The sequence below is a fragment of the Mustela nivalis genome, assembly GCF_964662115.1.
Source record: "Mustela nivalis genome assembly, chromosome: 11".
Lineage (NCBI taxonomy): Eukaryota > Metazoa > Chordata > Mammalia > Carnivora > Mustelidae > Mustela > Mustela nivalis.
In genome coordinates, this window is record NC_139030.1 from 105,089,479 (window position 1) to 105,113,854 (window position 24,376).

The 24,376-nt window shown below is 43.0% G+C and overlaps 1 protein-coding gene across 12 annotated transcripts in view; it reads left to right on the forward strand.

Moving 5' to 3' along the window:
* The window catches only part of ANKRD44 (ankyrin repeat domain 44), a 312,848-nt gene that overhangs the window by 207,835 nt on the left and 80,637 nt on the right, over positions 1-24,376 (forward strand). For 7 of the 12 annotated variants that reach the window (XM_082689042.1, XM_082689044.1, XM_082689041.1 and 4 more), the window contains 5 exons: positions 738-801; positions 2,788-2,856; positions 4,833-4,973; positions 6,586-6,666; positions 10,801-10,912. In XM_082689042.1, coding sequence (XP_082545168.1) covers positions 738-801; positions 2,788-2,856; positions 4,833-4,973; positions 6,586-6,666; positions 10,801-10,912 — 467 coding nt within the window. Of the gene's footprint in view, positions 1-683; positions 802-2,787; positions 2,857-4,832; positions 4,974-6,585; positions 6,667-10,800; positions 10,913-24,376 lie in introns of all 12 variants that reach the window. The other 5 variants (XM_082689038.1, XM_082689037.1, XM_082689039.1 and 2 more) reach the window with 1 other exon arrangement.

Consider the following 24,376-nt stretch of genomic DNA (forward strand, 5'->3'; position numbering starts at 1 on the left):
ATCCCTATGGTGTGACCCCCTCCACTAGGTTTAATTTTTATTTTTTTAAATGTGGGTCTATTTGGAACCAAGACATTTTTTCTGGTTTGGAGCTTTGCTAATCTTTCTTATCACTGCTTCTGCCAACCTCCCTGTATTAAGAAGTTCCTGGCTTTCAAAGGTGATAGAGGTCTGCAAGGCAAAGATTGTTTATGAATTAATTCAACAGACATCCCAGAGGCATTTTTATTTCCTTTTAAGTGCTTTACCTATGGTTGATTCTGCCTTCACTGCTCTTGGCATGTTTAAAAAATCATCCCTGCATGAAAGCATGTTTCCCAAATGTTAAACCAACTGAAAGCTAATAATACACATAAGAAAATATCTACCCCAGCATGTTAAGATTCCTCCTTTGCTGTCCATGTTTTCTCCATGTGTTCTGTCTGCCTGTCTAGTGCCCTACTTATCTCAAATTGGTTTCATAAATTTCTATCCTGGGATTGAAATATGGGGCTGTGGTTCACCCAGGGCTGAATGTGAAAATAAATTCTTCTAGACTTCACGGTTCTTGCTATAAAATTGCCAAGCTTGAGCAGTTACCATTCGTTTCCATGACAACCTCTTTCTGACTACAATTGCTTGCATTCTGGTTTTTCTACTAACTGATTTTTCTGTCTCTGCAATGTTTCTTGTGGTTTAACTAGGACAAAAGTATAGCATAGTATCCTTGTTTAGTAATGAGCACGTGCTGTCTGCAGGCTTTGAAATAGACACCCCAGATAAATTTGGAAGAACGTGCCTTCATGCTGCTGCCGCAGGAGGGTGAGTAGTTAGCAATTTCCCTTCTCCCTTCATGACTTAACTCCTCATTTCTCTTACTTGGCTTAAGTTGTCTATGAATCACAAGCAGTCTCCTTAGATGGGTAAGAATCATTTCTACCGACGCCAAATAGCACTTTTGCATTTCCATATTAATTGTAAGTTTGTTCTTCCTAAGAAAAATTGTTAGCCCACCTCATAGAGAGAATTGTTTTCTTTCGTTTTCTCTTCTCTCTCTCTCTTTCTTTTTCTTTTCTTTTCTTTTTTTTTTTTTAAATTGTAGGTCTTCAGCCTATAGAATATGTACTTACCTGATATGCACTCTACCAAAAGAAAACAATTTGAGATTTGTTCCTAAGTTTTTCGTTTTTTGTCGCTGGTAGGTGGATGATGATCAAAGGAATCCAAGATTGAGTTAGTTCATGTTTATTGACAGATATTTTTGTCCTGATTTCAAAACTGATTTTTAAGTACGTCAATGGTTAAATGTGACTAAAGGGCAAAGAAACTCAGGGGATAGGCAAGAAACAATTTAATCCTTGCCTTTTTTTTTAAAAAAAAATTGTAAAGAGCATTTTTCATCAGACCCCCTTTTTCATAAAGTGGTGAGACTTCGACTCTGGTCAGCGTGTTTCAACATATGACCAGACATTGACCAAACATGGCCTCCCTCGGGTGACCTTGTTTGGGTAAGGTATTAGTTCTCAATCAGTCTGCTAGTCCTCAGGGAACAGCGCTGCTTCTCTACTTGTCATCTGTACATTATTAAAGGCATCCCCTCTTTATCAGAAGTGGGTTGACTGGGAAGCTTTAGAGCCCTTACTTGCAGGGGTCCCTTCCAAAATTGTGTATTCAGTTTTATATTCATAATTATGTCTTATTTTTTAAATCACTCTCCTTCTCCCCAACCTTCTCCCCAAATTGAATGACCTTCATAAGCCAAACACCTAGATCTGCCTCTGCCCTTGTTCCTTTGGATTCATTCAGTAAGAGACAGGGGCTTTTACATCAACTGGCAGGCAACACCAACACATCATGGTCCCAGAAAGTTCTTATATTTTAGGACTGAAACAGTGGGTTCTCTGAGAAAGGTGGCTACAAAGAGTGAGTGGGGGGGTGGGAGAGCCTTGCTCGGGTTCCTTATTAATGAGATCATTTTTCATATTAAAATCATAATAAAACAGTAAATCCTAGACTGCCTCTCAGCCCTCCAAGTATAGAATAATAATGGGTGATTGTCTCTTTTTATGCCGACATTTAAAAAAATTATCAGACCTTGGCAATGCACCGTCCTGGGTTCATATCTGAAGCTCCTATTACAATTAATATTTAGCGACATGCCCTTCAATTGGAAAATTCACTTCAGTGGGTCCTTTATCTCTACTAAACATGATTTATTGCTTCTGAGAGTGACAAAGAAGCTCTGGAAGATCACTGTGCCCCCTTACATTATTTTTGTCCTTTTATTTTTTGCACATTTATTTACCTATATTACAAGGACAGAGAAATGCAGCTGTCTTATTTGCCATTATGGAGAGTCTGGGTTGAAAATGGTTATCACGGTGAATTCATTCTCCTGTGATAAAAGGTAATGTTTCTCCATTGTGGCTCATTGTGTAGAGGTGACATGAAGTCATCACAGGTGTAAGGGGTTGTTTCCTTAACTCTTGATGGTTTTGAAAGAGATTCTCGGGCTATACGATGAAAATACCACTAAAGGTTTAGCCATATAATTATCATTAAATACCTTGGTCTTGGAATTGGAAGCATTCCATAAAGCTCTTTAATGCATCAATTTATTAGCTTGGTATTTTAAATCCTTGCAATGTCCCATTCCTCTAAGGTGTTCAGGTTGGTTTGCATTCGCAGAATTTAAAGCCGGAGCTCTCATTTCATCTTGGCCCCACACTTCACCAAAATCAGCTCTGTCTGAAGATAGCCGAGCAGTTGACCTGTACCATCTTAATGAGGTTTTCCCTGTCTTTCTAGTAATGTGGAATGTATAAAACTCTTGCAGAGCAGCGGAGCAGATTTCCATAAAAAGGACAAGTGTGGGAGGTATGTAAACGGGGAATTGTGCTTCAGTGCCTCGGTGACGGGTGGGGAGCAGTCCTGCTGGAATCGTGTTGCAGTGAAATGGTAAACAGGGAAGCTAACTAGGGAGATTCCGTGCTCAGAAGGAAATCCCTTTTTGTAGCGAGACACCCACGAGGCAGACCCAAGCCCCAAGGCAGGCATGTCCTCTCACGGCGCCTGTTTGGAAGTGCCAACTGTGTCTTGTCTTCTTCTGGTCTTTTCCCATAGCATCTCTCTATCCCCTCCCCTCCACGTGCACCCTGGTTCTTGAAGTTACAACAGATTTTTTCTCTTCCCAACCTGCCTAGACTAATGCCTTCCCACCCTTCCAGATTTCGGTCAGGTAACACCTCCTGCCCCTGCTGGCGGGACTGCTCCTCCTCTCTGCTCCCCTGGGACCTCCCTACTCCACAACGGGAACACACATCACACTGTTCTAGTGGACCCTGGCTCTCCTGTCTCTCCCTTCCCTTGATCGTGGGGCTCCTGAGCACCAGGACTGGGTCTCATTTTCTCTTTACCTATGGGCTCTGCCATATGGTTGGTACCCAATAGTCGTCCATCTATTAATGAAAACACAAACAGTCCACTATGTAAAGTGCTTACAGTTTTCCTGTTTTTGGATGAGCAAGGAGAAACTCAAAAAGTAAAAGTGCCCATACATTGACTGTAAGATATGAAAGAGTGGTGCTTGAAAATTAATAAATAGTTCTTGAGATAAAGTTATTTTATTTCTAGCATTTCATTTGCTTATTATTCCCTAACTATTGGCTAGCGAATTCATGTTTCTGCAGTCCCTTACTCTTGGCAAGGTGCATGTATTTTCCTGTTACCCGCTTGGTTTTCCATAACCACTCAGTGAGATAAATGCGGGTGCTTCTTACCCTTTTCAATAGATGAAGAAATTGAGCTTGGAGAAACTAAATGAGTTATACCTGTAATAAATTTCCATGTATGTGTAAAATATCAGGAGTTTTTGACCTAAACTAGATGTTGTGGGCAGCTGCTCACGGGTCATTATTGAAGGAAGATGAGGAAGCCCAAGCCCAGAGAGGGATGTGGTTTGTGGCCCTTTATAGATCTGTCCGGACTACAACACAGGGCTTCCGAGTCCTTGGACATTGTTCTTCCCTTTAATCTATATCCCTACTCCCAAGGGTCTTATAGTTCAATGGAGAAGATGAGACAATACCGAGAGCTAAAGTTAAGGCAGTGTGAGATGAGACCTCAGGAGAGACCAGACAGGAGCTGCATGATCTCAGACAAAAGGAAAGGAGAACTTCTGGGACTTCAGAAGCTTTGGGGTTTTGGTGGGTGGAAGAGGAGAGGACATTCAGGAGAGGACATTCCAGGGAAGAAAAAAAAAACAACATGGGGAAAGGCAGGGGAGATGTGGACATGATTAGACAAACTTCAAGTGACCCACTTGGATGCAGTGATGGGTTCATGTAGGGGGGCAGAGAGAAAGTTTAGGAAGGTAATTTGGGCCCAGCTTGGAAAGGTCTTTGATTTTAGACTAAGGAATCAAGGCTTTGCTCACCAGAGAGGACTGACGGTTTTAGACCAGGATGTTGTGTGTGGGTGTCAGAACTTAGAAAATCTCGTTCTTCACTCATACCAACTAGAAATTGGTTGGAAGTTTGGTTAGAGCTAAGGAGGCCAATAGGGATGGTATTGCAGTAGTCCAAAAGAGCACTAGCTTAGACCTGCACCAGGACAGGCCCTGGGAGTGGAAAGAAAGACGAGATCCCCGGGTAGGTGTCCTTGTCTGAGGCCCTGACTTTGTAGCCTCAGCTCCAACTTATAAAGTCAAAGGAAGGCATGTCCCTTGGCCTCTACACTCTGAGAGCTGAAGAGCTTTCCCCACTCCTAGGAATACTGCTGTCAGTGCTCCTGCTGATTGGGGGAGGGTCTGTTTATCAGATGAATGAAGTAACAAGTTGCTGTCTGTTTTTCAGGACACCTTTGCACTATGCAGCTGCAAATTGTCATTTCCATTGTATTGAGACATTAGTGACCACAGGGGCCAACGTTAATGAAACAGATGACTGGGGACGGACAGCTTTGCACTATGCTGCGGCATCAGACATGGATAGAAAGTAAAAACGGCCTTGCTCAAATTTCCTTTGGGGGTCTGATTGGGGAGGGGGAGGGTTTGCTGAGTTCTCTTCATGCTGCCTCCTGGAAACTGTGAATGAAGAATGTCTCTCATTCAGACCCGGAGGAATTAGAATTGCCTCATCCCTAACCCTGCTTTTCCCATTCTGCTCTCTTTATGTTTATCACGTGATCACGTGTCACTGCCCCATGGTTTCTCTTCTCTGTCTTTGGGTTGAATGCCAAGTGGGGCTGTCAAGCCCAGGTTTTCAGTTCATTCATAATCAGTTGTAATTTATTTTGTCATATCCTACATTTTACATCATCACCATTTAAATGCTTCATTTGCCCTCAAATTTAATATTTGCTAATAGATTCATCACATGGTGGAAGTATCCGTGTATATACAATCCCAGAAGCCTTGAAATGCAGCGTCAGTGTGCAAAATTGGCACTGTTGTTCCAAACTGGGCACAGGTGCTCTCTCAGGAGCTGGAGGAGAGGAAGTTGGTGCCCTGTGCGTGTTTGGATTCTAGGTGCCTACGAGCAGAAAGCCAGTTCAAGTGGGAAAGGGGGAGGGGTGCCAGCCTACAGCCTCTGAGATTGCTCTCAAAGACTCGAGCACCAGAATGCTTTTTGGTGTCCCTGTTTGGAGAATTATTGACTTACGTGCTGCGCTATGCTATGGAATTGATTCTGGGTCAGCGCTAAGTTCTTTTCGTGTACAGCTGTGGCTTTCAGATATTTTACAGTGACCCACAGTAAGAAATACATTTTACATCATGACCCAGCATCCATACTTAAATAGGTATGTTTTAAATATAAATGTAAAAAGGCAGCCAAAATTTCACAAGATCATATTTACCTTGACTATGTGTGATGCATTCTGATAGCTTCTTTTTTATTTCGTTAAGAAAAAAAAAAGCAACAAAATATTGCGACCCACGAAATTGATTTCACGATTCCGTGATGGATTATGACCTGTATTTCCAGTTTGGAAATCAGTGTTCAAATCCCCCTCACATTCATACACTGCTGGCAAGTCTGACAGAGCTGCCCTCGGGCTCTCATAGCCAGGCCGGTTATTCATTCAGCAAACTTTTATTGAGAACCTACTCCGTAGCAGGCTCTGTGCTGTTCTCTTAGAATAAACTGGGGGAACGAGTACCCGTCATGTGTTAAGAGCTCTAAAAAGGAATCCCTGGTGACGAAAGCTTGCTCTGGCCGTCGAGGGGGACTGGAACCCCATTCCTCAGTAAACGTGGTGCTGAGCTGACAAGGAGGCAGCGAGGCGTGTGGAAGGAGTCAGGGAAGTGTTAACCTCCTGTTTACGTGGGAGCTTAGGATACTCGTGGAAGGGTGGACGACTTGATGTCTTACTTGCCCTTTCCTGGGTGGGAGTTTGAGGAAAGCCACCTTCTCAGTTGGGTTCTGTGGAAGAGGATAGGAATGGCCTTTAGGAGAACCACCTATGTCCTCCCTGAAAAGACCGTGATGCTTATTTCATTTGGGTTGCGGGAAAAGCCGTTGAGATATAGGCTGGATCAAAATTGCGAGTGACTGTGCCATGAAAGCAAATATTTGTAATTTTTTTTTTTTCCCTTATGCTGAGAAGTAAGACTATGTTAGGAAACGCCCATGAAAACTCCGAAGAACTTGAAAGAGCCCGAGAGCTGAAGGAAAAGGAGGCTGCGCTGTAAGTTTCTGCTCGGCTTAACGCGCAAGATGGGGTCCCTGAAGCATGTCTGCTTTTCTGGTGGCCGCGGGGGCCAGTCTTTTGTTTGGGGGCTTTATTTGGGATCTTGAGGAAGTGATACGGGCTTGCCTTTAGTGAAGAAGAAATGATTCTTTTCATATATCCTTCGGTTATGCTATTTTCACACAAGAAACTCTTCCTAAAGTTGGAGCCTCACTGAGACTTGTCGCCGGGATGGGTCCGCGGTTTCTCGGAGTCTGAAATACTGTGTTTGACTCTGCCACGGATCCTATGCGTCAGGAGACATGTTAAGCCTCCCCCCCAGGGCCTTAGGCTGTCCTTTAATGACCTGGGGTAACTATCTGGCAGGTTCTAGAAAGAAAAGTTCTGAGATTCCATGTGAACTACACTGCTTGTGCCCTGCGCCCCCCCAGCGCACACACACCGCAGCTCACAAACACCCCCTGCCCCACCGCAGCCCACGTGCCCCTCTCGGGCTTCTGGTAGAGACTCAGCCTGGGTCGTGACAAGAGCTGGGAGTCACTGCCGTCACCCAGGGGTGCCGATGCGTAAGAAGCACTAATGCTTCGTCCTCCGAGAGTCCCTCCTGTGTGACAAGGCACCGTGCGAAGGCCGTGCTCTGCCTAGAGCAGTGCCCAGTGTGTCACGGCGGTTCAGTCACTGTTTGTTAAAAAACGAGCAAATGAATGAGCGCCGCCCACACTCCGTGTCCCGCTCCGTGGGGCCTGGGGAGGGGGTGCTCTAAGAATCAGCACACACGGTTCCTAACGCGTTTATTCTCTTCTCCAGCTGTCAGAGGAGCCAATTTCTCTGTCACCCGAAGGCTTGTGTCCTCTCTGGGATCTTCCCGCTGCCCACTGGGCGCTCTTCCCATGTCCAGAGCGTGGTGGAGCGGGGAGTTAGAGAGTGTGGCCCTGGTACAGGCTGTCCCTGGGGTGGGGACAGGACACATAGTAAAACAATGACCGAGGTTTGGCCCCGACGTTCCAAACTTAATGATATTCAAAGGCTGTAGAATCTGAAGCCACCTCAGCAAATGCCCCTCCTCCAGCGAAATGGCAGCTTGCCCAGTGCCAGAGCAGGCCTCTTGACATCTGACGGGGAGGGAGCCTGGGTGGCCCAGTTGTCCAGCATCTGCCTTCAGCTCAGGTCACGATCCCAGGGTCCTGAGATCGAGCCCCACATCGGGCTCTCTGCTCAGCGGGGAGCCTGCTTCCCCCTCCCTGCCTCTCTGCCTACTTGTGATCTCTGTCTATCAAATAAATAAATAAAATAGAAGTTAAAGTTAAAACACACTCAACTCAGTCATTGAGTGCTTGTGCTCTCTCCCTCTCTCTCTCTCAAATAAATAAATAAAATCTTAAAAAAAACAGCTGTGGAGAGGGAAAAAGGAAAAGCAAGGGAAGGCAGGGAACCGGCTCGGCTGGAGGGCGCCTTTGTGCAGGGGCCACACCTCTCACCCAAATGCAGTCCTGATTTAAAGGGCATGTCTTGATTTTGCAGCTTTGGTCCCCAAATTGCTGGCCATGGCCTGGGAGGAGAAAAGATAAGCATCCCCAGTTTAAACTGGAATTTAGGTCCCTCACAAACGATATAGAGAATATTCCGGCTCTGTAGTACTGTTGTTTTTCCCGAGACTGCTGCCGGTAGCATCGCACGGCTCTGTCCTGGGGTACATAGCTCTTTGGGAGCAAGTCCAGGTGTTTTTCAAATTACATGTTAAATTCGCCAACTGATTTTTAGAATGTAGCTCTTTCAGAAGCTGGGAATTTTGTGTCCACTACAATGTTATTCCTGTTGAAGGATTTTATTTCAGGAGCCCAATGCTGCTTAAAATGAGTCAGACCTGGGAGTCTGTCCATGGGCATTTAATTACCAAAAAAAAAAAAGACAAAAAAAAGACTTCCTTTTAAGGTGCAAATCACCAAAGACTGCATGATATTAGGACTCTAGTATTAGTTTGATTTAATATGGAGCATTTTATGGATAAATCACACGACATGTAGATTTTTGGTTTAAAAAAATGTATGTCTTTCATCAGTTTTTTAGAAATTGAAATGTGTTTTAATTGTGTTTGTGTGTGATTTATTTACTCCTTTTGCCTTATGCCAAAAAGTAGGTGAGTATCATTTTAAAGTGTCTGAGTCACAGGATGGTGTATGGAAGTGTGGAGTCACTTTATTTTATACCTGAAACTAATATTACACTGTATGTTAACTAATTAGAATTAAAATAAAAGCTTTAAAAAAAGAAATAAAAACAATACCAAAAGCAAAATAAAAACAAAACCAAAAATAAAGTGTTTGAGTAAACTGTAGAAATTTGACTTTGTAAAGGACATGTTCGTCCCAATGCTGCAGATAGAAAACTGAAATTACGGTTTTCTATCGTAAACTCCTGCCTACTTATTCCCTTTTTAAGCAGCAGGATTGTACGCTTTGTAACAGGCCAGGAGCAGAGCTCCGTACATGCCTGGGCACGCGTGTCAGCATTTCAGCGAAGGTGGAGCTCCTTCCTCCAACCTATTGTAAAGATTGTAGCTTTTTTAGAAAAATTACAACTTTGTCAGAAAAGGCTTTTTAAGCTTATTATTTATTATTTTATTCTAGTCTATGCATAATGATGCAATTTAAGCCTCTCTCTTCAAATGTGGTTACAGAATTAATCCTTTGTATTATTTAAATGTTCGCCCATTCCTTTAATCTTTTTATTGTTTGGGCTATTCTTAAGTTCTTTCCTTGTTGTTATTTTCTTATTCTTTCTAGCTTTCATTTCCCAACCTTTTGATTGACCGCAGAGTCTTCAATTGCAAGGTTCAAAGTACACCTCCCTCTCTTCTTACAATGGGCTGAGCACATCTTTGTTAAATTTGAGACTTCATCTTTTGAATGTGGAGCTCTAGAACTCATTTTCAGTATTTTTTTTTAAATATTTTATTTATTTGAGGGACAGAGATAGAGATAGTGACGAGAGAGCACAAGTGGGGAGGAGAGGGAGAAGCAGGCCCCCCGCCGAGCGGGGAGCCCGATGTGAGGCTCCATCCCAGGACCCTGGGATCATGACCTGAGCTGAAGGCAGACGCTTAACTTTGCTTCACCTGCTGAGCCACCAGGTGCCTCTCTTCAGTAATCTTGATGGCCGACAGGTTCTGTGCACTGGGTGTCGTGCGCAAATGATGAATCATGGAACACTAAATCAGAAAATAATGAAGTACTGTATGGTGACTAACATAATTTTTTTAAAAAGGTAAAAGGGGAAAAAAGACCTAATTATTCTTTATTATGCTAGGTGAAACAGGTCAGAGAAAGACAAATATCCTAAGATTTCACTTATATGTGGAATCTAAAAAAGAAAAGAAATGCTCAAACAAAACCAGACACAGACTCCTAAGTACAGGGAACAAACTGGTGGTTTCTGGAAGGGAAGTGGTGGAGGGTTGGGCGGAAAAGTGAAGGGCTTTACATGGTCCCATTTCCAGTTGTAAGATACGTAAATCATGGGGATGAAAGGTACAGCATAGGGAGTACTGTCAATAATATTGTAATGATGGTGTGTGGTGACAGAAGGTGACCACACTTAGAGTGGTGAGCATTGCGTAATGTAGAGAATTCTGAAATCACTGTGTTGTAGACCTGAAACTAATATAACATTGTACATCAACTGTAAAAATTCCCCAAACATTGTGTTATCAACACAGGAGGAGACAATTGGATCGTTTTAATAGAACAGAGTCCAGATATGAGCCTTGTGTTGGATAGATACGCAATATTGATGATGACCTTAAAACAACTCAGTGGGGAGGAGATAGTCATGGATAATTTCTTCCCCCTCCCAATAAACTTAACCACCCTCTTCTTCCTAAAGCCTTTCCTGAATTCTAGAATGACTAATTTAAGCTGAAGCTAAGACAGAAACACACACACACACACACACACACACACACACACATAAAACTTCCAGTACATAAACCCTCACTGCCGGAGGATTTTTAAAGAAGCACTTAAATTCACAAAGTGCTTTGTGGAGCATTCATAATAGGAAGATATCTACATTAAGTATTGCTTCTGGTCTAGAGATGTTTTCTGAAATAACATCTCATTTTTTTACTTACAGATGTCTAGAGTTTCTGCTTCAAAATGATGCAAATCCATCGATCCGGGACAAGGAAGGCTACAATAGCGTACATTACGCTGCTGCCTATGGCCACAGACAATGTCTGGAATTGGTGAGTTGTTCTGTCTTGTTTTGTTTTCTCTAACACGCACTGCACATGCCGGTCTCAATCTCTCAGAAATGCCCTCACTACCCAATGAAGTTCTCATTAGAAATTGCCTTGAAGATAGTCTGTGGTAAGTAATTCCATTGTCTTACTTTACAATATGTTGTTGACCTTGCTCTGTTTCTGTCCATGCTCATCCCACAGCGGGCTGGCAGTTGCTTCTTTTCTGTATTAATCTGGACTCGGAATGCTTGACTGCTGTACAGACAGTTTGCATTTTAAAGATAATTTGGATGTATCAGAAACACTTGGTATATTTTTCTGAAGTCACGCTGATCACCCTAATGTTCAATAGGGTTGTAGGAGGACTTACATAACCATTAGAGATATGCTTGTCATGGTCCCACATGTGTAGTTTAGGGAAAGAAATTGGCAAAGGCACAGCAGCAGAATTTACTGGAATTTATAAAGCACCAAAGATTTCAAACCTATAGTTATGAAAAATCATCCAGAAGTTTTAAGTCAGAAGCCCTTCTCTTGGTATAGGTCACCAGACAAAAACTTTGGTGACCATAGGGACAGAAATGTAAAGTGAACAAGTGAAGTGAGCCCAAGTCTAGAGCACTAGTGGGGGAATTGCGACAAATAGGACATGCTCTTTTTTTTTTTTTTTTAAAGATTTTTTCTTTATTTATCTGACAGAGATCACAAGTAGGCAGAGAGGCAGGCAGAGAGAGAGAGGAGGAAGCAGGCTCCCTGCAGCGCAGAGAGCCCGATGTGGGGCTCGATCCCAGGACCCTGGGACCATGACCTGAGCCAAAGGCAGAGGCTTAACCCACTGCGCCACCCAGGTGCCCCAGGACATGCTTGTTCTAAAGGGAGAAACAGCTTGTCCTCCAGGGATGGAGATCAGGTAGTAAGTCACACTCAGGACCGAAGTCCGGTGCTTCAAGAGAAACTAGAAATCTAGACTTTTTATATGAAATTTCCAGTTTTGGAAACACTGAGTGGGCCAGGAAGAAAGAGTGGGTTTGTGGTTAGATCCTGCCCACAGGCCACCACTGATATCTCCTCAGCCTCACCTGTAGGTCCGTTTCACCAGGACACACAGGCTATCACAACTCTCTAACTTTGGGCCAGTGGTTGGAGCCACATGTCTACCTGGACTCCAGCTCTTTCCTTGTCCTTTTCAAAGGAGTAGTCCTACTTTTCCGAGTTGCTGGGAAGTATACTTTGGAAAACACTTGCATTTTATCAGCTACCCAGTCTGTGACGGAAGGCATGCGGTGGACGACCAGCGGGCAGTTCTATCAGTGCCTGCATGGAAATGACTGAATGATGTCCTGCCACTTTCCTTTACCTTTGGCCTTGCTGGTAGGTTTAAGTGGTTCCACTTAGGGTCATTTCTTTTTCCTCTTTTTTTTTTTTTTTTTAGTTTTATTATTATGAGAGAAAGAGTGAGCCTGTGCATGCAATTTGGGGGGGGTGGCGCAGAGGGAGAGAATCTTCAAGCTGACCCCCCGCTGAGCACAGAGCCCAGCATGGGGCTCAGTTCCACAACCCCAAGACCATGACCTGAGATGAAACCAAGAGTTGGACACCCAACCAACTGGGCCACGCAGGTGCCCCCAATTAGGGCCGTTCTTACTATTTTTCTCTTAGCCATGAATGTGGAAAAATGTTCATAGACATTTGAAAATGAAGGTGTGATTGGAAAAAAAGAGCTGATTATTCCAGTGCTGCTTTGTGTGGCATTTATTGGTGAGTTATACTGCCCTCATCATTCTTGAAGACTTTTTTCCTGAGCTTCTTGTGGATGCTGAAGGTTTCCTTGTTTGACCTTGGGGTGGCATTGTTTTCCCTCTCGTTTTGATTCCGTCCGAGTTCCTCTTCCAGTTACTGCAGCTGCATAACAAACCACCCCCAACAATTAGTAGCTTAAAACAAGTCATTATTTCATATCTCTTACCGTTTCTGTGGATCAGGAATTCAGGAACGGCTGAGCTTAGTAGTTCCAGCTAAACGTATCCTTTGAGGTTATAGACAGTGTCTGGGGCTGGCATCTTTACTCATATGTCAATCACCTGGGTTGTAAGATTTAAATAGCTTTTATGGGGCTACTTTATGTGGTTTTCTCCAGCCTGGTGGTTTCAGAGTAGTTGGATATCTCACATGGTGGCTCAGGGATCCAAAAGCGTTCCGCTCGGGACAGAGTGGGGGGAGCCAAAGCGAGAATGAGTGAGAGAAAGACAGTATCGCTCTTAATAATCTAGCCTGGAAGGTCCCACAAGGTCACTCCAGGGAGGAAAATTAGACTCCACCTTTCAAAGGGAAGTGTGTCGAAGAACCACCCAGTTCCATAGAAAGACATAGAAAGCTGTGATCCCATAGCCTTCTATAAGATGGACCTTCATGGAGAACCACAAGTAGCCAAGGGGCAGTTCCTTATCTTGTAGAGCAAACCAAACCACAGGAGAGTAAGTGGTTTGTACCAAAGGCATAGCTTTGGCCAGTGGAAGAGGCAGGCTTCTGATTTGGGATTCCCGATTGAAAAAACAAGAAATGTTTACCACGCTGCCTCCCAGTGCAGGGCAGAGCTCCCCCACCCCCCAGGGCTGTTCGGCACAGAGCAAAAGCTTGGTAGGAACTGGTTGGAGACAACATCCCTTCTGCCTTCTAAATCCAGCATTGCTGTGGGAGTGGATCTAGACCTATCACTGGACAGGACTCCGTGTCTAGGTCCCACATAAGAAAGGCTGCTCACAAAGTGTGTGTTTAGTAATCAGTGGCAGCGTGAAGGCTGACTGTGGTTAAGACCCATTATGCGCCTGCGGTCCAAAATGTACTTAAGACACAGCTGTCTTTAATTGGTTTTCTCTATGAAAAATACATGTCATAATTGGACATATGAAATTTTATTACAAAGTTATTATAGTCTTAATAACTTTGCTGTTTTAAAGTACTTTGAGGAGTTATCTTTAATCCCATAGCACAAGTAACTCTGAAAATGATTATCCTGTAAACATTTTCTTTCTCTGTAAATAATATATTGCAGATTATTTTCATTTTTTCTCGAAAGCCATTTCAGGGCCATTATTTCTGTTCTCCAATGAAAATGTTTTCTGTTCACAAGAAGGTTTTTTGAAGTTCTGTCTCATAATGAAATACCTCTTTGATTATATCAAAACTTGCCCTGTGTACAAAGAAATGATTATTCTTGGCAATTTTAAGACATTTGAAATTAGGTAGGGGAGGTATCCATTTATCTTCGTTTGTAGTATCAGCTAAAAAAGTCAGATTATTGATATAGATTGGTAGAAATGTCATCATTTACTTTCAGGAAAGAACCAGAGTGGGTTTACAACACAGATGGGATGAAAATACCCCCCATTACCCCAAATGATTGTGGTAGGATGGAAAGTTCTGTCTATTTCCATTTTGGAATGCATCCTAAAATTCCTCTTGGGTGTGGTTCAGCTAAGCAGAGATCCTAAACAAGGTACCGACATTCTTGGACCTGCCCCCTCCCACTCAAAACAAAACACAATGCTGGGCTTTCCCCTCAGACTGACATCGCAGAGCCAGACCGCTGCAGCCGTCTGTCTTACTGCCGGCTCAAGAGCTGCGAATGGCTTTGGGAGTGGCTGGGGCCCCCCCTCGTGGCATTTACTGCATGTTTCTCACGTGCCAGAAATGCCATTTCATTATTTTTTTCTTTAAGTTATACTGAGATACACTCGACGTCCCACATGTAAAGTTAAGCTGTGCAGCGTGACAGGCCACCCGGGTGTCGGCTGAGCGTCCACCTCCTGGTTTCCACTCGGGTCCTGACCTCGGGTCCTAAGATGGAGCATCAGACTCCACTCTCGGTGGGTTGTCTGCTAGAGAGTCTCTCTCTCCCTCTCCCCCTGCCATCCCCCAACTCACACTCTTTCTCTCTCTAAAATAAAGAAATCTTAAAAAAAAAAAAACTGAAAAAACGGTGTACAGCATAAAGATTTGACATCCATATATTGTTAAATGATTTCCACAATAAGACTGGTGATCATCCACGATCTCCTGTGGACACACACACACACACACACACACACAAAAGAAAGAAAGAAAAAGAAGGGGCACCTGGGGTGCTCTTCAGGTAAGCATCCAACTCTTTATTTTGGCTCAAGTTGCGATCTCAGGGTCTTGAGATTGAGCCCTGCGTCAGGCTCCACACTCAGGACGGAATCTGCTTGGGATTCTCTCTCTCTCTCTCTCTCTCTCTCTCCTTCTATCCCTTCCCCCTTGTCTCTCAAATAAATAAAATCATAAGGAAAAAACAAGAAAAGAAAGTATTTTTTTCCTTGTGATGAGAATAGGGCTTGTTCTTGATACAATAAGTTGAGTTTTTGAGGGACACCTTTTCTGATTTATACTCGCTTCCTCTCTTTCTTGTACCATGATACCCTCACAGTCCTGAAAACTCCCGTTCTGTGGGTGCTAGGCATTAGGGAAGCAAACTAATTAGCCAGTATGCACTTGGAGGTGCATTTCCCAGACTCACCACTGCTCTGCCAGTACTCTCCCTCATCTTACCACAAACACCCCTGCCTTCCTGGGACATCATCCTCTTAACAGACCGGTCCTGACTCTGTTGGGATTATACCAGTGTAAGACAAGTTTCCAGTCCCTCTGAGAGGCTTCCCGGAGCCTCCAAGCAGGAATTATGCAGAGAGTCATTTCTTGATGTCACATTCCCTAGCCTGTGTGTCTGGCCTGTGGAAGGAAGAGGGTATTTGCAGCCCCTGAGCCTTCGCTGCGACACCAGGGCCCTTGGGGAGTTGGTCCTTTGGGAGATGGTGTGGCACTGGAGACGGTGGGTGACCTTCAGAGCCAGCTGATCTGGAACGTTGGTAAAATTTGTCTTTTGCCTCTTTCCTCATCTAGTTGGGCAATTACTGTGATTATGCATATCGATAAATACACATCATTAATTTTGGTGCAGATTTTATTTGACTCTGACATTTAACTTGGTATGGGTTTCCTTGGCATTCATGGTTTGTGGCCCCTCGCTGTAATCATAAGCTTGAATTTATAAACCAGGCTTTGTGTTCAGTCTATTCTGCTATAATAAAAAAGGAACAGAAATTATTTTAATTGTTTTCACTCTATTTCCTTATATAAATTTATATTGAATTCATTCCATGAGCTAACAACTTCCATAAAGTACTATGAACTCCTTAGCCTTGATAGAATAGCCAAGGTCCAGGATTCTGCCAAGTCTGCCTACTTAGGCCGGCGTTCTCAGCTGGTTGTGATCAAAAACGTATGTACTATGGGTACAAGCAAAACTCTCCCCATGAATGTGTGCTGAGAGCTGTGATAAGTCATATTCAGTTGGGCTCAAAATAGCAAAGCAGAATGGAAGAGACTTGACCAATAAAGCATCTCCCGTCTGAATAAAACTTATGTCTGAGTGGGGGAAGGGAGTTGGCGAAGGAGAGCCCTGTGCCTCCCCTTTCCTCTATCTGGAGGGCATTCGTACTGGCTCTGCAGGGGAAGATTACAGAATCATGTCCCTATTTGGAATTTGTGAGTTTATATTGGCGTGCTCTTTTTCTTTTACAATATTAGAGATTTGTCTGTGAACATAAAGATCTTTGTGGCTTTGTTATTGAAATGGAAAAATGTATGTGCCAATATGATTACGTAAATTGCCTGCAGAAATTTAGAAAGATGGTTTGAAAACTCCAGGCCTGTGATTAAGTTCAGTCTGAGATTACATCATGCCAAATTACTTGCGATTTGGCTGCTTCCCTGGGACCTTCTCCTCTTTTCTCTGTTACGAGCTAACTTGGACTTCAACTCTGAGAGTCCATGGGGGTGACAAATGCCCCTGCTTGTCTACCCTAGGAGTTTCTGGGATTCTCTGGAGATAACTCTCTCTGGGCAACCGAACACTGAAACTATGCCGCTTTCAGATAAACTACTCAATGTTTTGAGCTGTTTCTTGTGTTTATCACAAGACCTTAGGGGACCATTGTCACTTGGCTCTGTAGAAAATGTACTTCTATTGGCAAAATCTAATTAAGTTTCTCAAGACTAAGAAAGCAGGGTATAAGAGAAAAGTTAAAAAGAATAGGGTTTCTGGGTCTCCTGGGGGTCTCAGTGGGTTGAGCCTCTACCTTCGGCTCAGGTCATGATCTCAGGGTCCTGAGATTGAGCCCCACATTGGGCTCTCTGCTCAGCGGGGGGCCTACTCCCCCCCCCCATCTCTCTGCCTGACTCTCTGCCTACTTGTGATCTCACTCTCTCTCTCTGTCAAATAAGTAAATAAAATCTTAAAAAAAAAAATGAATATGGTTTCTAAGCCGTTATCTGAATATAAGAAGAAGAAAAGCCAGCAAACTTGAACTCTAGCCCCAAACAAGTCTCTGATGACTTTTTTCTGTCCCCAGAGGCACTTCTTAGAGACGGACCTGGAGGTGTATGTGACCTTCCAGCAGGCAGACTTCCAGTGGGCAGAGGAAACCTTAACAGTGCTGGTCTTGTTTGTTCTTCTAATTTAGTTGAAGAGAACATAAAATCTTACAGGGAACTCTCATTAAGGAAGGGCAGTGGGGGGACACAGATCTCTTCCTGCCACTGGCAGCCTGCTAGGCTAGAAATGTAAATATAAGCCACAACATTGGAATCAGCATGTGACATGAATCTATGTTCGGAAGAGTGGAGTAGACAGTATTTTAGGACAAAGTGTTTCATTTATTTCTTTGTAATACAGCAGGAAAAAAAAATTTTTTGTCTTTACTGTGAACGTATTTGGCAATGGATGAAGGAATCATTCCATGGGGTGTATTAAAATAATTTCATGTTCACTTTTGTTGGTGGCCCAGGACAGTGGGGCCACTGCCTCCATGTTTCACAGTGGGGCACCAGTGTTTCAACCCATGGCCCCCTTACCCATTTAGGAAGTTGGAGATCCAAGGGCAGCTTGTAAGGGCGACAGCTCTGCTATAAATCCCACTACTGCTCCCTTCGCCCCAGAGCAGATTGTACAGATGATTTCTCCCGACTCCAAACCCAGTGACAGAAGCTCTGAGGAGATTTTTTGGATACCGGATATGTGTCCTGTGCAATTTAGGGACTAGGTGAACTGACATAACAATCTAAAGACTGTATAGCTCTGACCAGAGCTTGCTTGCCAGAAATTAAATAAAAAGAGGTCTGCATTTAAGAAATACTCCATCCCCACCAGTGATGGGTCAAAAGTATACACTTCCCAATGTCCAAATGTGCGCCAAGGGCCAGAGTTGGCCTGGAGTTCTCCTGGGTCCTAGTCAAGAGTGAGGAGACCCAGGATGCTTGGGGTGGGGCGGCAGGTCAGGGAGGGAATGTGAGTTGCTAGCAGAGAGGGCCAGTCACCCAGGGAGCGGGAGCTGCAGGTGAAGGTCCCAGTGCGGTGGGGTTGCTCAGAGCCTACCTAGCATCCTGGATAGAGAATGTCCCTGCCAGAAGGGTACCCGTCCATTGTCCATGTCCCCATCTGTGTCCTCTTTTCCCCCTGTCTCTCCCAGTCCTGGAAGAGGCAGAAGCAGAGGCAGACAATGAGGAGAGGGAGGAGGAGAAGCCCTAGGCTGGGGACGAAGTCGTCAGCCTTGCCTCCTTCCTTGCCCACTACAGGCTTTGTGAGAGGCAGAGAGAAGCTTCAACATTAAACAGCATTCAGAGTTCGTGATTACTACGCTGGACGAGACACACTGTTTACTGATACGAAGTTATACTTGTAGCTAAAGTGTCCAGAGGACTTTTTATTATTAGCTGAAGATTTTATCAGAAGTGACAGGAAAAGAAGTAGCCTCATAAAGGAGATTAGACACAGGACTGGGAAAGGGAGAATAAAGTTAGTGTGTGATTTTACTTCGTGATTCATTGATTCAGTACAAAGTCACACACTTAGCATCATTGTTTTAGGGAAGATTAATGCCAAGCTTGAAGGAAGAATGAACTATTATCCTTTCCTTGTATGTGGATTTAAATACCTCTTTATAAGACAGAGGTTCTAGTAATGCCAGGCACTTATCAGGTACCCAAAATTGTTGAACAAATGAAATACACTTATGAACAATTAAGCCTGACTTAGTGATAAAACTTAAATTCTACCCAAACTTAAAACTTTTAACTATTATGATGACTGTCCTATTAGGAAGGTTTTTTTTTTTTTTTTTTTTTTTTAAATAGAAGAGACACAGGTGGGAGAAGAAATGAAAATTTACTTTTCTGTGGTTTGGCCTTTTCTTTGGATTTGATTGCTTCCCAGCACCAACTCGTTTTATTGAAATATCCCCTCAATTTTTTTTCTTCCTCAAGATCTGAAAACCTATGCTGATATATCAAACTGATACGAAGACACCCACCAAACTAAAATTATATACGCTGACCCCCCCCCCCCACACACACATACACATTTTCTATAATTTCTTCCAGGTGGACAGTAGGCACTAAGGGCTTCAAGGAAGGAGAATTATTGCTCTTGGTATAGGAGCTTCTAAAGGACTTAGTGATGTAGGAGAAAGGAAGATTTCTTAAAGAGAATATAGCTTAAAAGCCTAAAAAACTTTAATCTGGCCTTTCTTCCCTCTCTCTTTTTTTCTTTCCTTCTTTATTTCCTTCCTTCCTATTCAGTTAAAGACCCATTGGGCAGGCCTGGTTAGGGCAGAAAAGTAGTCTAATTTGCCTGGAACCCAAGGAGACGGTGCGGGGAAGGCAGCCTAGTAGAGACTGGAACCCACTGAAGGACAGTGTCCTAACCGTATATGCACCAAACAACACAACTGTAAGATATGTGAAACCAAAACCAAATGAACTGAAAAGAGAAATCCACAATCATAGTTAGAGACTCACACTTCTCTCTTAGTAATTGATAGAACAACTAGACAGAAAATCATGAAGCATATAGAAAAGCTCAATAATACAAGAGGATCTAATTGACAGTTACACAACACTCTGTCCAACAAAAACAATGAATGTTTTTTAAGTGCGCATGGGACATTCACCAAAATATCCTGAACCACTGGACAAACATCAATAAATGTGAAAGAATTGAAATCATATAGAGTATGTTCTCTTGCCACAATGGAATAAAACTAGAAATTGGTAACAGAAACATTCAAGGAAGAATGTCCAATGCTTGGTAATCAAATAACAGACTCCTAAATAATCCATGGGTCAAAGCAAATAATATCAAGGGAATTCCAAAAAAATACATTGCATTGGATGAAAACAACAATGCAACAAATCAAAATGTGGAGACACAGTTAAATCAGCACAGATGAAAAATTATAGCTCTGAATGCTTACAGTAGGAAAGAGGAAAAGCCTCGAGTCAATCTAAGTTTCCACCTCAATCTAGAAAAAGAAGAATAAAATAAAGCCCAACTAAGCAGAAACAGGAAATAATAGAGGTGGGACCTAAAAGAAATAAAATTGAAAACAGAAAAATAATGGAGAAAATCAATTCTTAAAAATCTGGTTATTTTGTAGATTAATAACAAACCTCTAGAGAGACTGACCCGGAGAGAGGGAGGGAGAAAGGGGGAGACCACATGCATGAGAGAAGACACAATTCCCAGTATCAGGAATGAAATGGTGTGTCACTAGAGACCTTTCAGACATCAGAAGGATAATAAAGAAATATTGTGAATAGCTCTGTGCACATAAATTTGACAAAGTTGTGAGGTAGATCAATTAATCATAAAACACAAATTACCACAATTTACCGAATATAAAGTGAATCATTTGAATAGCCCTATAACTACTTAGAAAATTGGATTTTAGAGATGTCAGGGTGGCTCAGTTGGTTAAGCAACTGCCTTCAGCTCAGGTCATGATCCCAGGGTCCTGGGATTGAATCCCACATCAGGCTGTCTGCTCAGTGGGGAGCTGGCTTCTTTCTCTATCAGCTGTTCCCCCTGCTTGTACTCTCTCTCTCTCTCTCTCTCTCTCTCTCTCTCTCTCTCTCTCTCCGACAAATAAATAAAAAAATCTTTAAAAAGAACTAAAGAAAGAAAACTGGATTTTAAAACTCTCCCAAAAGAAATATCCAGGTCCAGATGATTTCACTGGAGAATTCTACCCAATATTTAAGGTAGAATTAATACCAATTCTCTAAGATGTTTTTTGAAAAAGCCTCTGCCTTTGGCTCAGGTCATGATCTTAGGTCCTGGGATCTAGTCCCACATCGGGCTCTCTGTTCCGCAGGGAGACTGCTTCCTCCTCTCTCTCTGCCTGCCTTTCTGCCTACTTGTGATCTCTCTCTGTCAAATAAATAAATAAAATCTTAAAAAAATAATAAAGATGCAGTATCATTGACAACTGCCAAAAAAATGAAATATGGGACTTATCTCCTGAAAAGTACTAAATGCTGATGAAAGAAATCGAGGAAGGTCTGAAAAAGGAGAGATTCTCTGAAATTTGTGGCACCAGAGTTCATAGAACTTGGATCAACGATTAAAAAGTCATCAGACATTCATTCCTGGAAAGAACCAATCCTTCAAACAAAACAAAACCCTACTTCTCTTTCAAAGCCTTTCAGGGCACTTGGGTGGCTCAGTCAGTTAAGTGTCTGACTCTTGACTTTGGTTCAGGTCATGATCTCAAGGTCATGACATTGACCATTGTGTCAGGCTCTGTGCTGGGCATGGGGGTCTGCTTAAGATTCTCTCTCTCTCCCTCTGACCCTTTTCCCACCTTTCTCTCTCTCCCCCTTTCCTTCCCTCTCTTAAAAAAAAAAAAAAAAAAAGCCTTTCTCATGGAGGAGAAATTTAACAACTCTGCCTATTTTTAGTAAAGTCACAGTAATGAGCATTTATTGCAAGCATGTTGGCCCAGGCCCTGTGCCTGCATTGTCTCGTTTAATTCTCGCAACAGCACTGTGAAGGAACCTCCATTTTTATCTGTATTTCACATGCGAAGACCCTAAAGTCTGAAAAACTCAAATAACTTGCCCTGGGTCCTGCAGCTGGTGTGATGTAGAACCAGGAGTCCAACCATGTTTATCTGACTCTCAACTTCAAGCTTTAACCGTTATGTGGTACTCTCTGGAAGACTGGCAAATTCCACCCTCTGAAAGCTAACGCTATCTGAGAACATCCAAATCCCACACCCACCAAGGCAGGGCCATCCAACCAGGATATCACCGAGATGTGTGTGCGGTCTTAGGTTTTATCAAAGGAAAGCGGGACAACCTTGGACGGTGCCAGTAACAGTTATGTCTGTGTCATCTTTGGAAAGCCTTGTCTTCACCACAAGTGTGTCTTTCCTTCTTCTGTCAGGAGAACAAAGCTGCCTTACAGCATTACCCACCTAGTGAGAAGTAAAATGACCCCAGCTACAGCTCTCAAGTACATCCCACTGCAGCCCTGGCCCCGGGACTTTAGCACATATTTTCATAAAAGCACTCTTTCTTGGACCCAGCCTTCCTTCTGGAATCTCTGTTCAGTATCTTTGTAACAGCTGCCATCAGCCTGGCTTCGCTCCGCTTGTAGGAACAGCTGCCAGGAATGAACCCTTCCAGCCTGGGGGCGGAGGGGTAGGGGGAGCAGAGGGAGGAGTGACTTCACAACAAGATTGTTTCTTCGAGGATACCTTAGCCTTAGCAGCTGCCAAAGGCTTGTCGTTTGTGAAGTCTAGATCAGGTCCCTAAAATAATCACTTCTTTCTTGATCCTCACTCAGTAACAGAAAATGTGGAAGTCTGAGCATTGTGGAGTCAGGAGGAGAGCTGACATAGACACCTGTGCCTTCAGGTCATAAGGTTATGATAGTCACAAAGAATAAAGAGCCTTTCTAAGATTCCAGAGGAGGGTATAGGGCTCAGCCGTCTGTAACAGCTGAAAGGGATATTTGGAAAAACCAAATCACTGAGCAATAACTGAGATTTATTTTCTTGTATGAGCAGATACTTATAATCCAAGTGGTAATATCATTGGACTTAAATCCTTGCCATTCCACACTTGGGAAGGACTTTTGTTAATACTGAACGATGAGATTCACTTGGCCACTGGGAAGGCAATTTAATATAGTCACAACTTCATAGAATTTTTTCTAGGGAAAATTTGTAGTTTTTTTTTTTTTTTTAAGATTTTATTTATTTATTTCAGAGAGTGAGAAAGAGAGCACAAGTGGTGTGGAGAGGCAGGGGGAGAGAGAGAAGCAGGCTTCCCATTGAGCAGGGAGCCCGATGTGAGGCTGCATCCCAGGACCCCAGGATCATGTCCTGAGCTGAAGACAGACGTTTAACCAACTGAGCCATCCAAGTGACCTGAAAATTTGTAGTTTTCCAAACACATGATTATTTTACACAAAAATTATTTTTTTATTCCCATAAAGTTTTCTTAGTTGATAGCAATCTTCTTTGCATCTCTAATTCCTCACATTGATGTGACACAAACTATGTAAGAGATCATCCAAAGTAATCATTTCAGACAAGCAGCATGGTTTTGGTATCATTATCTCCTTAAAAATATTGTTTAAAGCATAAGAAATATTACAGTAAAGATGATATGCAATTAGTATTTCCTGTGTGCTGATCTTTTTAAGGCTTTATAATAGTCCTGACAGTTGGTGAGGTTGGAGATCAGGGTCAATGTAGCTGCTTTTATGAGTTCATAAATGCTATTAGTCCTCCTTATCAGTCCTATGAGACTGATAAGCAAGAATATTATTAATTTACAGTGAAAAGTCCAACTCCCAAGAGGACCAGGGGATTCATGTCATTTGCTATAGCTATGTTCCCTTCCAAATAGGAGACCCAGTTTTTACCAACTAAATAGAAATCAGTAGTCTTCTTCCTGAGTATAAAATCAAAATCAAGGAATTGAGTAGAAGTCAATGGGCTCAAACTCTGGTGACCTCATGTGTTCTCTTGTACTCCAGACCCAGGGCCTTGTCAATCAGAAGACCCTTGGTAACCTGCCCGGGAGTTAGAGAAGCCCTTAGCACAGCTGCTCTTTTTCCTAGATTCCAGGGAAAGCGATCTGGCAGTCCGCTGGGACAACTTCCGAGGTGTGACTTATCTTACATTAGCTACCTTTTAGGATGGTTTCTTTCTGGAGATACGGAGTAAATTACGGGGCAATGTGCTGACACAGTTACATGTTAGGCATGACTATTAGTTTCAAGGAGATTATAATCTGTGGGGGGTATGGGACTATGGGAGGTAAAATACACACTGTATAATGATCAGCTCAAAATGTCACTCACATTTCCTAGCTGCCCATATGGTAATAATAGAATTAAAATAGCCATCGCCAAATTATTTCTCTGGCCCTACCTCCTCGCATTCTATCCAAGCTTTGGCTGCAGTTCATTCTGAAAAGGCTTTGACGTGTTTCCCATGAGCTCTGTGCACTTCTCTTGGCTACTACAGGACACCCGCTGTTCCCTTCTCTCCTAGTCATGCTGCTATGGTGGTACCTGTCATTAATATCCAAAAAACC